At 48.6% G+C, this 13,190-nt stretch overlaps 1 protein-coding gene across 1 annotated transcript in view; it reads right to left on the reverse strand.

Moving 5' to 3' along the window:
- The window catches only part of PTPRS (protein tyrosine phosphatase receptor type S), a 257,496-nt gene that overhangs the window by 7,359 nt on the left and 236,947 nt on the right, over nt 1-13,190 (reverse strand). The window contains exons 30-33 of the mRNA XM_077332102.1: nt 9,296-9,474; nt 7,920-8,046; nt 6,176-6,301; nt 3,876-4,030 (exon numbers count right to left, since the gene is read on the reverse strand). Of these exons, the coding sequence (XP_077188217.1) occupies nt 3,876-4,030; nt 6,176-6,301; nt 7,920-8,046; nt 9,296-9,474 (587 nt within the window). The remainder of the gene's footprint in view (nt 1-3,875; nt 4,031-6,175; nt 6,302-7,919; nt 8,047-9,295; nt 9,475-13,190) is intronic.

Here is a 13,190-nt window from a genome sequence, read left to right on the forward strand (position 1 = left end):
GACTTCGTTCTGGTTAAACCTCACTGTTCAGTTTTGTGCACTGTGTTCAGTTTTGGGCACTGCAATTGATTCAGCAGGGCTCTACTCGTGTTCTTAGTGGCTATCCACACATTCTAGGCCAGGGGTAGTCAAATTGTGGCTCTCCAGATGTCCATGGACTACAATTCCCAATTCCCAAGATTCCTGGGAATTATAGTCCATAGACATCTGGAGGGCCGCAGTTTGATTACCCCTGTTCTAGGCAGTGGATTCTCCAAGCCAATGACTCTTTGAGTGAAGAAGTGCTTCCATTTGTCTGTCTCAAGGAGACCACATACACTGCCCGGAGCCCCTTGAAGTAAGGATGAGATGGGAACCAATAAGCTGACACGTTTTTCTTCCCCCACTGAGCAGATGGCTCAGTCCTTCCTTCGTGTTACAGAGCTGGGGGCTCTACTGTTGTTTTCCCTGCTTGTGGGAAGACGGGAGCTCCTGCAAACCATGCTTTCTGCACAGCCTCTCGGCACTGCTGGACTTGTTTGAAAACAAGCAAAACAAGCTGGCGCTAGACGGGAGCTTTATTCCCTCCAGTGGTGCGATTAATCAACTAAGGCTTTAATCGCAGATTAACACCCCTCCCAACCCCCCCAACCCCAACCTGGGCACACTTAGAAGCTGCAAAAAGATGTTGAGGATTATGGAGCCTTCACCAAAAAGCAAAATGCTACAAGGTGGCATTTCAAAAAGAGACGGCTGACCTGCCCAGGAGAGAGCAGCAAACCCTGACCCCCACTCAACATTGCAGGAGGGATGGCAGCAAAACAAGAGCTCTGCCCCCAAACACACACTGGGTAATGCCATTGGCATAGCTATGCATTTACATGCATGTGATTCATGTGTAAAAGACAGACAAGCTGCCTGCTGCGGGTCTCTCTAATGGGCCCTCCAGGGTCCTGGGTAGAGAATGGCCCTCCTGACATGTGCTACTTGGGACTGGGACCTACAGGTGGCCCATCCTTTAAAAAAATATGGAATTGAACACATTTGAATTTCCAGCACAATACCAACAGTTTGATTCAAACAAAACAACTAGTGAAATTACCAGTAGCAAGATAAAAGTGGCCCTCATGGAGAAGTCCTTGAGAAAAATCGTTAGCTTCCTCAAAGTTGAATCCCAGAACTTTCTATGAGGTTTTGCAATATGCAGAAATTGAAATCTTGGTTATCTAGCACTTTTTAAATGTATTTTTTTTAGTTAAGAGACAATTAAATAATATTTTTAATTGCATGTTTCCTTTGAGGAGCCCCAAGCGGCATAGAGGAGTTCTCCCCACCTCCAGTTCATTCTTACAATCCTGTAAGAGTGGGCAGAGATAGTGGCTCAACATTGCCCAGTGAACATGACTGAAGAGCGATTTGAATTCAAATCTCCACTCGCGTCGTCCTACATTCTATTCTGTCTTTGCTGTCCAATCACAGCCGACATTGGCCCAGCTCTTATGTGGGTCCTGGTTGGGGACCCCTCCTCCCATTTTGCCCCCGTGGAATAAGGACAATCTAAATTTCTGAGAGCTGCCCTCTGTCTACTCAGCACTATGTTTGTAGACCGGCACAATCAAAGTCAAAGCCAAGGTCTGCCTTTCTTCCAGCAATTGCTGGCTCAAGGTAAATTTCTCACCACAAGGCCAAACCCCCCTGATCCTCAGAGACAGCTTCAAATCTTCACGGCTTACGGCAACAGAAAATGAGCTGGTCAATCTAGCACTCTCCCCACAAGTGATTTTGCTTTCGGGAGACAAGCAGGCCAAATGGGTCCTGAAGCCAAGGGGCATGGATATTGCATGATGTAGAGGGAACAGAACCCTGGCTCCCCTGTTATTAGATAAAAGCAGATCCCCAACCCCTGTCTCTCCTGCTGCTCATTGCTTCTGGCTTGACAGCCCCACCCACAGAAGAGCTTTCTCCCAGGCTAGAATCCAGGGCTTTCCCTTGGCTGATACCAAATGGTCCCACGTGTGGAAAGGGCAGGTCTTTGTGGGTTGGGGAAATTGACTCCCCTTCCATCCAGTGGTTCGTTCAAGGAGGATTTTGTCTATTAATAATTTCCCAGGATGTCCCAATTCGGAATGTGTCAGACTGTTACTTTCCAACTAATTCCCCCAACGGATGCTTTTCATGGTTAGATTTTGTGCTGTCACTTGTAAAAGACGTCAGCAATGGGTATCTTAACTTTTAATTTTCATAATTCTTGCTGTTTTAATTTATAACCTATTAATTTTATAACTGCTGATTACCCATGCATGCATTTCATTGAGTTGGAAGGGACCTCCTGGGTCATCTAGTCCAAACCCCTGCAATATATAGGATATTCCCAACCTTATTGCTCATCCACTGTCACTTGCCACCCCCTTGAATCTACACAGGATCGGCCTCTGCGTCAGCTGGCTACCCAGCCTCTGTTAAAAAATTTCCAGAGATAGGGAACCCACCACCTCCCAAAGAAGCCTGTTCCACTGAGAAACTGCTCTAACTGCCAGGAACTTCTTCCGGATGTTTAGATTGAATATCTTTTGAATTAATTTCATCCCATTGGTTCTGGTCCGTCCCTCCGGGGCAAGAGAGAAGAACTCTGCTCCATCCTCTACATCAGCAGCCCCCAACCTTTCTCAGGTCAGGGACCGCCTCTGGAGTGAGGGAAGAGACGACGGCCCGGGTGGTGCGAAAACGTGCAAGCGCAATTGCCGCGCATGCGTGTTTTCGCCACCAGGTGGTGCTAACATGCATGCGCGGCAATGGCGAGTGCACGTTTTCGCCACTAGGGGCGCTAACGCGCATTCACGTTTGCATCACCGCCATGCCGGCGGCTGTGTCTGCCTCTTCCCTTCCTTCTTGCTGCCGGCGGGGGAAGGCAGGCATGGCTGGCGGCGGCCCGGTACCGTGGCCTTTGCAGCCCGCCACCGGGGATTGATGACCCCTGCTCTACATGGCAGCCTTTTAAATACTTGAAGATGGTTATCCGATCCCCTTTCAGTCGTCTCCTCTCCAGGCTAAACAGACCAAGCTCCCCCAGCCTTTCCTCATATGTCTTGCTCCAAAACCCTCACCGTCTTTGTTGCCCTCCTCTGGACACACTCCAGTTTGTCAACATCCCTCTTCAACTGGGGTGCCCAAAACTGAACACAGGACTCCAAGTGAGGCCGAACATCTTCTAACTTGAGTTGGGAGGGATTGAACTGCGGACCCTCTGGAAGCAAATCGGATGCTCTGCCACTGAGCCCTCTGTAATCCACGCAGGCCTTCAGTTAAAAAGTGAGGCCCTTGCAAAAGTGAGAAATCCTTACTGTGAAGGGGCTCCCAACAGATCTGCAGATGATCTAGGAATTTTTTTGGAATATAAGGGTGGGGGGGGGGGAGCAAATGTGCAAGCTGCAGAGTGAACAGTTTTCAGGTTCAGGAATGGATGCACCAATACAGACAGGGGTGAATGATCAACGTAGACGTGGATGCTCTGTTAGGGTCAGGACGTTCCGCCTTGCCTCAGAAAATGTACTGCAATTAGAAGCTAGATTTAAGCAACAACAACAACCACCCAAATCCTCTATGCTCTGGAAGCCAATGCTCTCGGCTTAAGTCTTGTGCTAATGAAAGAATTCTGCCAGGGATTTTGGAAGCCAGGAAAGCTTCCAAGTACAGCCAATCAGGAGGCAGCAATGGGCTTCCCATCTGACAAGAGTCTTTGGCTTAACAGGAAGGTTGGCTGAGCAGCCGCCTGGCTCTGTTTAATTCCAAGGTGAGAATTAGCAGCGGAGGCTTTTGCAGCCCGAGAAGAGAAGACTCCAAGCTTTGCTTAACTCCCCTTCCTTGGTTTTTTTTTTCTTGCTCTTCTCCCAGCTTACCTGCAGTGGACAGAAATGGGGCCGTCTTGTCCGAACTGCTCCTTCGTTTTATGTACCTGCCCGATGAAATCGATAAAGCCTTCCCCAGATTTTGGCACGCCTTGTTCTGGCCAGTCGGTGAACTGGAACTGGCGGACTGTCCGCGACTGCCCATCCTGCCAGACAGGGGGAAAGGAGAGAGGTTATGTAGCAGCAGCACCGGGGGAGACACAGGTGCAGAAAAGCTGAAGATCATGCCACTCACTTAGGGCAGAGTCTGCACTTACTTTGTTTATTCCATTGTCAATCCTGTTGAATTCAGATCACTTTGAACTTGGATCTCCCCCCCCCCCCAATTGAAACAGGAAAGTGTTCTGCACGTGGTTAGGGAGGCTCAGTAGGGTGGGGGAGCCAAGCCTCTTTCTTTCTTTTCTTGAAGGGGGCGGGAGAGAAGCCAAGCAGGGAGCCTTTTTCTTTTCTTGGAGGGGGGAGATGATCGAAAAAGGCAGAGAAGGGAGAAAAAATCCAGGACCGACAGAAGTTGAGAGAAATTAGGGGCTTCTCCTTTAAGGAAAGTTTGTCACATGACCACATGTGGCCAATCACGGGATTCAGAACAGCCTTTAAATATTGAGCATTAAAAGCACTATAAGATATCGCACAATAAATCACTCTGGATCAATCCTTCTTGCTGCAGAAGGAAAATTTAAATAGCCCTAAATCCAAACGGAAATCGCGTTCTGTGTGGAAGGCAGGGACTGAATCGACCTGGGGTCGGAGTAAAAGCTCCGTGCAGTTTACACCTAGGAGCAGATCTCATTGTTTCTGACCCACCCACCCCCGGTGGCATTTCCTTCTGCAGGTGGGGTGGCTCTGGACAGTCCCTCTGAGCAAGTGCAGAGAGCATGGTTAATTCAAAGATAGCCGAGGACACGGGGCCACTGCGATCCATCTACCCACATGGTCGGGAACAGGCTTCTCCTCTGTGAATCTGCTAATCCCCTTTCAAAGCCTGTGGCCATCTCTCTATCTTGCGGTAATGAATTTCCTGCTAGCAGAGAGCCTGCCTGGATCATTCCCAAAGCTGCATGGACCCCGGCTGCTTTCTGCGGGATGGCTTGGAACCTGAGAACCCTTCCCTGTTCTCTCTTTGGGCATTCGTCCAAACGGAACAGCCGCCCCAAGTCCACCAAAGCACCCCCAAACTATTCATAGGGGATTCATAGGGAGACACTAAAGCCGTTGTGTGCTTCCCTGTACATACATGTTCAGATCTAAAATATATATTGTATTTTGGCTCAAGAGACTGTAATAATCTTTTGAAATGAGTTCAAAGAAATTACACAGCGGGAGGCAGGCGGCTGCTAGAGAAGAAACGCTGCGCCGGCTTCAATCTCAACGCCGTGCTCAGGCACTTCAGAGTCCGCAGCTTTCTCGGTGCCACCCTCAGGGAGGAGAAAAACTGCAATAAGCCAGTGGGAGGAAGAAAAAAGGATAGCTGGGGAAGAGGAGCTGTGTTGCTGTTGGGGAGGGAGGAAATCTCTTCTGCACAACCTCCTTTGGTGATGAAGCAGAGAGTCTGCGGGAATTCGGATGCAGCAGAACTCAGTAAGGGGTGGGGGTGGGGGACGTACAAAGACAAACGTTGTCTTCTTAGAGCAGCTTCCTGTTTTCAGTCCAAATATACTATTCCAGATTCCAAGGGACCTCCTCACTGCCCTGTTCTACAAGTTTGAAGCACATCAGTTGGGCACAGAACTGATTGGCTAGTGCTGATACTGTCCCCCAGAAGCCACCAGCCCCAACCCTCACTGTAGTTTTGTGCTGTTAGGTTAAAAAAAAACAATCCCCCCCGCCCCAATATTTCAGTGTTTTAAAAACAAAAGGATGGCATTGCATGCCGAAGCACTAAGGCTGGGGCAAGACTGACAGCTGAGGTAGTACCAACCCATGCTGCATTTATTGTTTCAGTGGCAAAGCTGAGGAGGAGATCTGGGGCGTGTGGCTGAGGGTTGCATGCAGACATCAAAATCCAGGATTGGTCCAATTGTGAATACGCGGGGCTCCAAAGAGGCAGGAGTGGAGGGTCGTGGGCTTCCCCGCGGCTGGAAACAAGCCATTGAGCTAGATGGGCCCTTGCTCTGATCCCACAGGGCTCTTTCACAGGCAGCAGGGATGATAAAGACCTTCAGCTCCAGCCCTTGGAGAGCGGGACTGCTGGTTAGCGTGTGCTACGCTGGGGGTCAGATGCATCATGAAATTAGGAAGATTTCCCCCAAAAGTCAGCGCTGGCTGCTGTCAGGAAACGGGCGAGGACTTACCCTGGCGTCAGTGACCTTGAACTCTCGGAGGATGTACTGAGGCATGTTGTACTCGGCCATGGGGTCCACCACAAAGTACTGGTACCTTGCGGATCGCTCTGCCGGCCAGTATTGATGGCACTTTTCCTGTTGCCCGATGGGAGGGAGAGAGGGATTCTATCAGCACTTAGAACAAGCAATATCAACCAGTCTTCACTTTAAGCAGGATCAGCCCTCCCTCCCTCCCTCCTTCCCCCGCATTGTGCAGCCGTGATAAATGGCCCCATTATTTGCCCTGTCCTCAGCCACGGACGTGTAAATCCCGCTGGAAACTCTACAAAGCTAAAATAAATACCGTTCACAAGCAGCATCTTCTTTGGCATCTCTATTTATTTTTCTAGCACATTTGTATCCTGCTCTGACTCCCATGAGCTTGGAGAGGTTTTGATTGTTCCCACAAGGATAAAAACAGAACAATGTAAGATGAGCTTCTTTGAATGCGCCCTCTGGGCTGAAGGTCACTCGGTGATCTGAACCCACGACTCTTCCCTCTTCTCCTGTCTTCATCAGAAAACATGCTGTTGCATAATGCCGCCACCAAACTCAACTTGACCATGAGAGCTTTGACTCACAAAAGCCCCTCCTCCCATAATCCTGTGGGTCTCTCAGGTGTTCCTGGATTTCAATGCAGCAGTTTAACTGCAAATCAACAGGGGCTCCCCTCTGAAACAAAAGCCACCTATTTGCTAGTTTATTTAAACATTTATATCCCTCCTTTCCTTGTGGTTCAAGACAGCTTAGAAGAAAAAGAAGAGTTGGTTCTTATATGCTGCTTTTCTCTACCTTAAAGAGTCTCAAACTGGCTTACAGTCACCTTCCCTTTCCTCTCCCCACAACAGACACCCTGCGAGGGAGGTGAGGCTGAGAGAGCCCTGAGATTACTGAAGAAGAAGAAGAGTTGGTTCTTATGTGCCACTTTTGTCTCCCTGAAGGAGTCTTAAAGCAGCTTACAGTCGCCTTCCCTTTCCTCTCCCCACAACAGACACCCTATGGGGTTGGTGGGGCTGAGAGAGCCCTGAGATTACTGAAGAAGAGTTGGTTCTTATATGCCGCTTTTCTCTAACCGAAGGAGTCTCAAAGCAGCTTACAGTCGCCTTCCCATTCCTCTCCCCACAACAGACACCCTGTGAGGTGGGTGAGGCTGAGAGAGCCCTGATATCACTGCTCGGTCAGAACAGCTTTATCAGTGCTGTGGCGAGCCCAAGGTCACCCAGCTGGATGCATGTGGAGGAGGAGCAGGGAATCAAACCCGTCTTGCTAGATTAGAAGCCCATACTTCTAACCACTACCCCAAGCTGGCTCTCTTACAATAATAGCTCAAACATCTCCAGCTAACCTCTCCCCCCCCCAAAAAAAAAAACAGCAAACCTCAAATATCTCTTCCCTTCACCCCCATTTCAGACACCTGCCCCCGGCAAACAGGCTGGTCTTGCGGTGCCTCCTAAACAGCCCCCCCCCAACCCCAATTCAGGGAGCCCACTGCACAGCACGGGAGCCATGATGGAAACTGTTACATCCCCCTCCCTCAACTTTGCACATCCACTTCTACAGAGTGTCTCCCGATACACAAACACCTTAAGGCACATATATTTGCAGACCGCTTGGTGCAGCTGCCCAGAGCCATAGATTTTCATGCAAGGCATAGTTAAGGATTGCAATCATTGGTTCAGTGCCTCTGATTTGCCTTCTCCAACCTCCCACTTACCCGACCCATCTCTCGAAGTTTGGTTAGCATCACCACAATGGTAGAATTGTTTTCCCAAAGCATGCGCCAGAAGTCCTCTGTGGTTTCTGCTAGTGGCCCTTGAGTGGCGATGTATGCTTTCTGTTGCCTAGGAGGCCAAGGGTATGAAAAGTTAGCCATCTGGAAGGGGGGCAGGCAAAGGGTCACGGAGACAAGCAGACTGCCACTCTCAGAGGGGGACTCCCACTCCCAAAGAAAAAGAACCTGAAGAAGGTCCACAGAACAGGAATAAAGGAGGCCATGGAAAAGCCAATTGGAAGGCTTCTTTGGGAAGTGTAGAAGAGCAGTCAGATGATAGCCAAGCGGTTCTGGGAGAAGAGAAGACCAACAGCCACCCCTCCAAATGACAGCACCCCAGCAGAGTCACCCCCGCAGAATCACTGTTGTCTGATTGTACAGAGATTGCCTTGGTTTGGCTGCCCCACCTGAGCCCCATAATGTCCTGAGGCCAAGCTCATAGGAGCTCAGTTCAGGGGAGTCAGAGTTGTTTCTTGTCTTGCTTTTGGAAGACCGTCTCAGAGGGTAACCTCATTGAAGAAAAGACAGATCTGAGCCCAATAGTATCTTGAGCTCTCTCTCTCTCAGTCACAAGTTGGAACAGAAATCCCTGAGTCAGATGGAAGGTGGGAGGGGTGGAAGGTGGGAAGGATGTCGCAAGATGCAGAGGTCCAAGGCCCATTGTCATCCGCTTGATTAGCGGAGAAATGCTTATGGGTAGAAAATTAACATGTCGGCTTTCAGCTCTGAGAAGGTCCATTGTTCTGAACTTGTGAATTAATTTAAATTCAGCAATCTCACATAGTAATCTCCCCTTGATGTTTCTCTTAGGTCAATAATGGAACGTCCTGGAAAGTTAAAATGTTCTCCTTCTGGTTTATGAGTGTTGTGATTTTAAATATCTCAAAAGCTGCACTCATATCAAGCTGCTTCTAAAAGGGATACCAAGATTGCTTTCCTCTCTATGAGGGCTAGTGACTTCCTCATTTAAACCTAAATCACTAAGGAAAGCTTAAGAAACTCTAATTAGCCCGAAACATAAGCACTAAAGTGCGTGGATGTACTAGTTTTATCTCAAAAATTTCAACTTTCCCTTCTATGTTAAGTAAAATATTTTGTTATTTTTGAATTTCAAAATGACTTGAGTGCCATTTAAGTTGCTTAAATTAAAGCAGACTCCTGATCCTTACCCGAGGTTCCTGGACTGAGCCAATAACCAAAATATCATTCTGTAACAGGGTGGGGCAGCAAAGATGAAAACACAGGACTAGGGCGACTAAATCAGTAAAGGGAAAGAAAGACGGAGGGCAAAGTGGATGGGGCCATCAGAGCCCTCTTACCTGTATCCATCGATAAAGCTGGCGTTGATGTAGTCAGAGCCTTCAACGCCCCGAATGGGCTGCAGGCAAACCCGCGTGGTCTCATATGGCATGATGTTGACAAGGCGGTTTTTGAATTTGTTGCATGGGAGGTTGGCACTGATGAACCTTGAAGTGTGAGCTTTGGAGTTGGCCAGTCTCTGGCAGGAGGGAAGCAGAGAAACTACATGTGTGAGAAACTCAAAGAGAAACCCTCCATGAGGCGGATTTCGTCATTGTTTCTCCTGTCCTCAAAGCTCAGCAGCAGAACACTTGCCTTTCCCCCCCCAAGTTCCACCCCTGGCCTTTCCACCCAGGTAGCAGGAGAATGTTTCCTGCCCATGATCTTGGAGATCTCGGTAGAAGAAATGAGCTATGGGGAGAAAAGCTCCCTGCCCTAGAATTTACCCATGTATAAATCTATGATGTGACCTCATCTGGTTGCTGCAACTCAAAAAAAGATATTATAGTACAAGAGAGCATGCAGAAAGGGGCAAGTGAAATCAGGAAGGGAATGGAGCCCCTTCCCTATGCAGTTAGGCTAAAATGGTTAGGACTCTTTCGCTTGGAGAAATGACGAGGGACGGATGACATGACACAGATTTACAGAATTATGCCCGGGGCAGGGGAGGTAGAGAAGGGAGTCCTTTTCTGCCTTTCTGACAATACCAGATCTCATAGGCACTCAATGAAATTCATGAGCAGAAGGTATAGAACAGTGGTCCCCAACCTTTATTAGGCTGGGGACCCACGGGCCGCGCCCACGCATCGAGCCGCGCCTGGCCGCGCCCGCGAGCCGCGCCCGCGGATCGGGCCGCACGGGCGCGGCCTGCACGGGCGCAGCCCGGCCCTGATTCCCTCTCCCCGCCCTACCGCAGTAAGAAGCTTCCCGGGCCGCAAGCTTGTGGCCTGGGAAGTTTTTTCCTGCGGAGGGGGGGGCGGGGAGAGGGAGCCGCGGCCCGGCGCCATGGCCTTTGCGGCCCGGCAGCGGGCCACGGCCCGCAGGTTGGGGACCACTGGTATAGAACACAGAAAAGGACTCTTCACCCAAAGAGTCATTAACGTGTGAAATTCCCTGCCAGACACAGTGTGCAAGAATAGACAGCTTCAAGAGGGGATGGGATCTGGATCAGAGGTCCATGAGTGGCTATTAGCCACAAGGTAAAAATGGAATATTTTGGGGGCAGGGATGCTGTATCTTCTTGATGCCCCCAAAATATTCCATTTTTACCTTGTGGCTAATAGCCACTCATCTTCTTGATACAATTTGTTCATGAACCCAGCCGCAGACTCAAAGCTTGCAGAAAGGAGTTTGGGGACCTAGACAGTCAGCCTCAAGCACTAGGGCAGGGGTAGTCAAACTGTGGCCCTCCAGATGTCCATGGACTACAATTCCCAGGAGCCCCTGCCAGCATTCGCTGGCAGGGGCTCCTGGGAATTGTAGTCCATGGACATCTGGAGGGCCGCAGTTTGCCTACCCCTGCTCTAGAGGGACCGATGGTCTGACTTGCTATAAGGCAGCGTTATAGGTTCAACTGAGTCAAAAAATCTCTGCTCTCTACCACATACAGCTTCTTAACTTAATTTGAGCCCAGGAGCACCTTTAAGACCAACAAAGACTTATTCCAGGCGTGAACTTTCGTGTAAAGGCACCCATCCTCAGACAAATGTTTCTTCATTTATTCGTTTCAAAGGTAAAGGTATCCCCTGTGCAAGCACCGAGTCATGTCTGACCCTTGGAGTGACGCCCTCTAGCATTTTCATGGCAGACTCAATATGGGGTGGTTTGCCAGTGCCTTCCCAAGTCATTACTGTTTAGCCCCCAGCAAGCTGGGTACTCATTTTACCGACTTCGGAAAGGATGAATCAACCTTGAGCCGGCTGCTGGGATCGAACTCCCAGCCTTATAGACAGAGCTTTCAGACAGCATTTTGGCTGCTTACCACTCTGCGCAGGGGCTCAAGGGAATTGTAGTCCATGGACATCTGGAGGGCCACAGTTTGCCCACCCCTGACCTAGACCATTTCCACCCTGGAGGCTTCATGCCAGCAAATTTCCCCACCTCTTCCTGCTCCTGCATAGGGGAACATTTGGCCTGGTGCACCTCGTCCACCCCAGATCTGTGCTCCCGCATGGGACCCAGGGCAGCAGTTCCCGTATGGAAACAGTCCTTTGAGAGCTATTTGTAAACAGAGATCTAAGTCTGACACAGAATTTTGCAAGCAGGTGCCAGCATTGTGTGCACAGCGGTGTACAGGAGAGGTTTGCAAAATGGGAACCCAGGCATGTGAAAACCAAAAGGAGTCTATCGAAGTCCCACGGAGGACACTTGCACCCCACTTTCCTTTGGCCTCCCGGCCAAGCATAGACTTCAGCACTAGGACTGAGTCTTGGCTGATGGACAGACAGATGGAACTTGGAAGTAGGGTTGTGCATTCCGGTGCGGTTCGGCCGATTCGGCGATCACTGAAGTCCGAAGTTTGCCGAGGCTCACAACCCTACTTGGAAGTCTCATGCTAGGAAGCAATACTGTGGCAACTTCTTCCCCCCCTTATTCTTTCTTTACTAGTGTATTGCTATAGGGTCAAAGCTCATACTGATCCGTAGAAAATGTTTAATGTTAAGCTCTCAACTTAAATCTGAAAATATACCTGTCAGGATGGCTCTTAGAATGGGTCAAGTGTAAATTGTTTTATAGATGTATCTGTATTAAGGGTATGGAGAAGTTATGAAATCCTCTTGTAATTTTTTTTGTACATTTTTAAGGCTAAGCCCTACTTTCTTTTCTTTTCACTAGGGTATTGATACAGGGCCAAAGCTCATACTGTTCTACAAGAAATGTTTAATGTCAAGCATTTAACTTAAACCTAGAAATATCTGTCAGGACAGCTCTTAGATTGTGCTAAACAGTTAACGTGAGGTCTACGATCTCTTAAGTAAGTTGATTATTAACAACTTTTCTTTTGTATATCTAAATAGGCCTCTTTTCTTAAATGTAGTGGAAATGTGGTTGGCTCTTAGACTCAAACGTGAACAAGTTTATAAGCTTTGGGCAAAAGTTTATATCATTGTGTAGTTAATGTGGGGTCGTACATTTTCAAATGATGATTATATTTTACTATTCTTTGTATTAATAACTCATACTGTATCCTATATTTCTATCTTTGTGAAAATAAAAAAAAAACTTGTATATAAAAAAAAAATACTGTGGCAACTTCAACCTTTCCCCCCAGGAACAAGTCCCTAGCCCTCGTGCTTGGGAGTGGCAGATCAACAAACAGTTTATTTAAAACATTTCTTACCTGCCTCCAGCTTACATTAAAAATGTAACACAGCTTACATAAAAAATAAAGTGATAAGAATAAAAGCCACAGTAAAGCCCAAATTGCAGGCAGGAGGGCCCCTCCCCCTGCTCTTAATTTCTGAGCAGATGAGAGAAGGCATCCCGGACTCAAGCCATGCTGGGCTTTAAAGGCTGAATCTCTCAAGCCAGAAGAATGGTACAATGACATTTAAGCAAATCCAGGGTGATGTCCCACTTGCTTCCTGTAGGGCTCCTCATCCTTTCCTAGGGCTAGCAAAATGATGCCAGGGAGGAGGGACTGGAACCTGAGTACAACTACACCAAGATCTTTAAAGCGCTAAATGGCTTAAGGCCAGAGCAGCAAGAACCATGTAATTGGAAGATTTCTCAGGCCCTGAATACTGACTGATTGTGCACAATGTGTAACACTCTGGAGCCTGTGTTTTCATACTGATCACTGTGCACCCACCCGGGTGAGAACCCTAACATTAACCAAAAGCTCTTGTGTAACACAACGCCGTGAGAGAAAGAGGCTCTCCTGCATTCCCCCCACCCCTGAATTTGCGGATGTCC

Source organism: Paroedura picta, chromosome 4 (genome assembly GCF_049243985.1).
Source record: "Paroedura picta isolate Pp20150507F chromosome 4, Ppicta_v3.0, whole genome shotgun sequence".
NCBI classification, from domain to species: Eukaryota; Metazoa; Chordata; class Lepidosauria; order Squamata; family Gekkonidae; genus Paroedura; species Paroedura picta.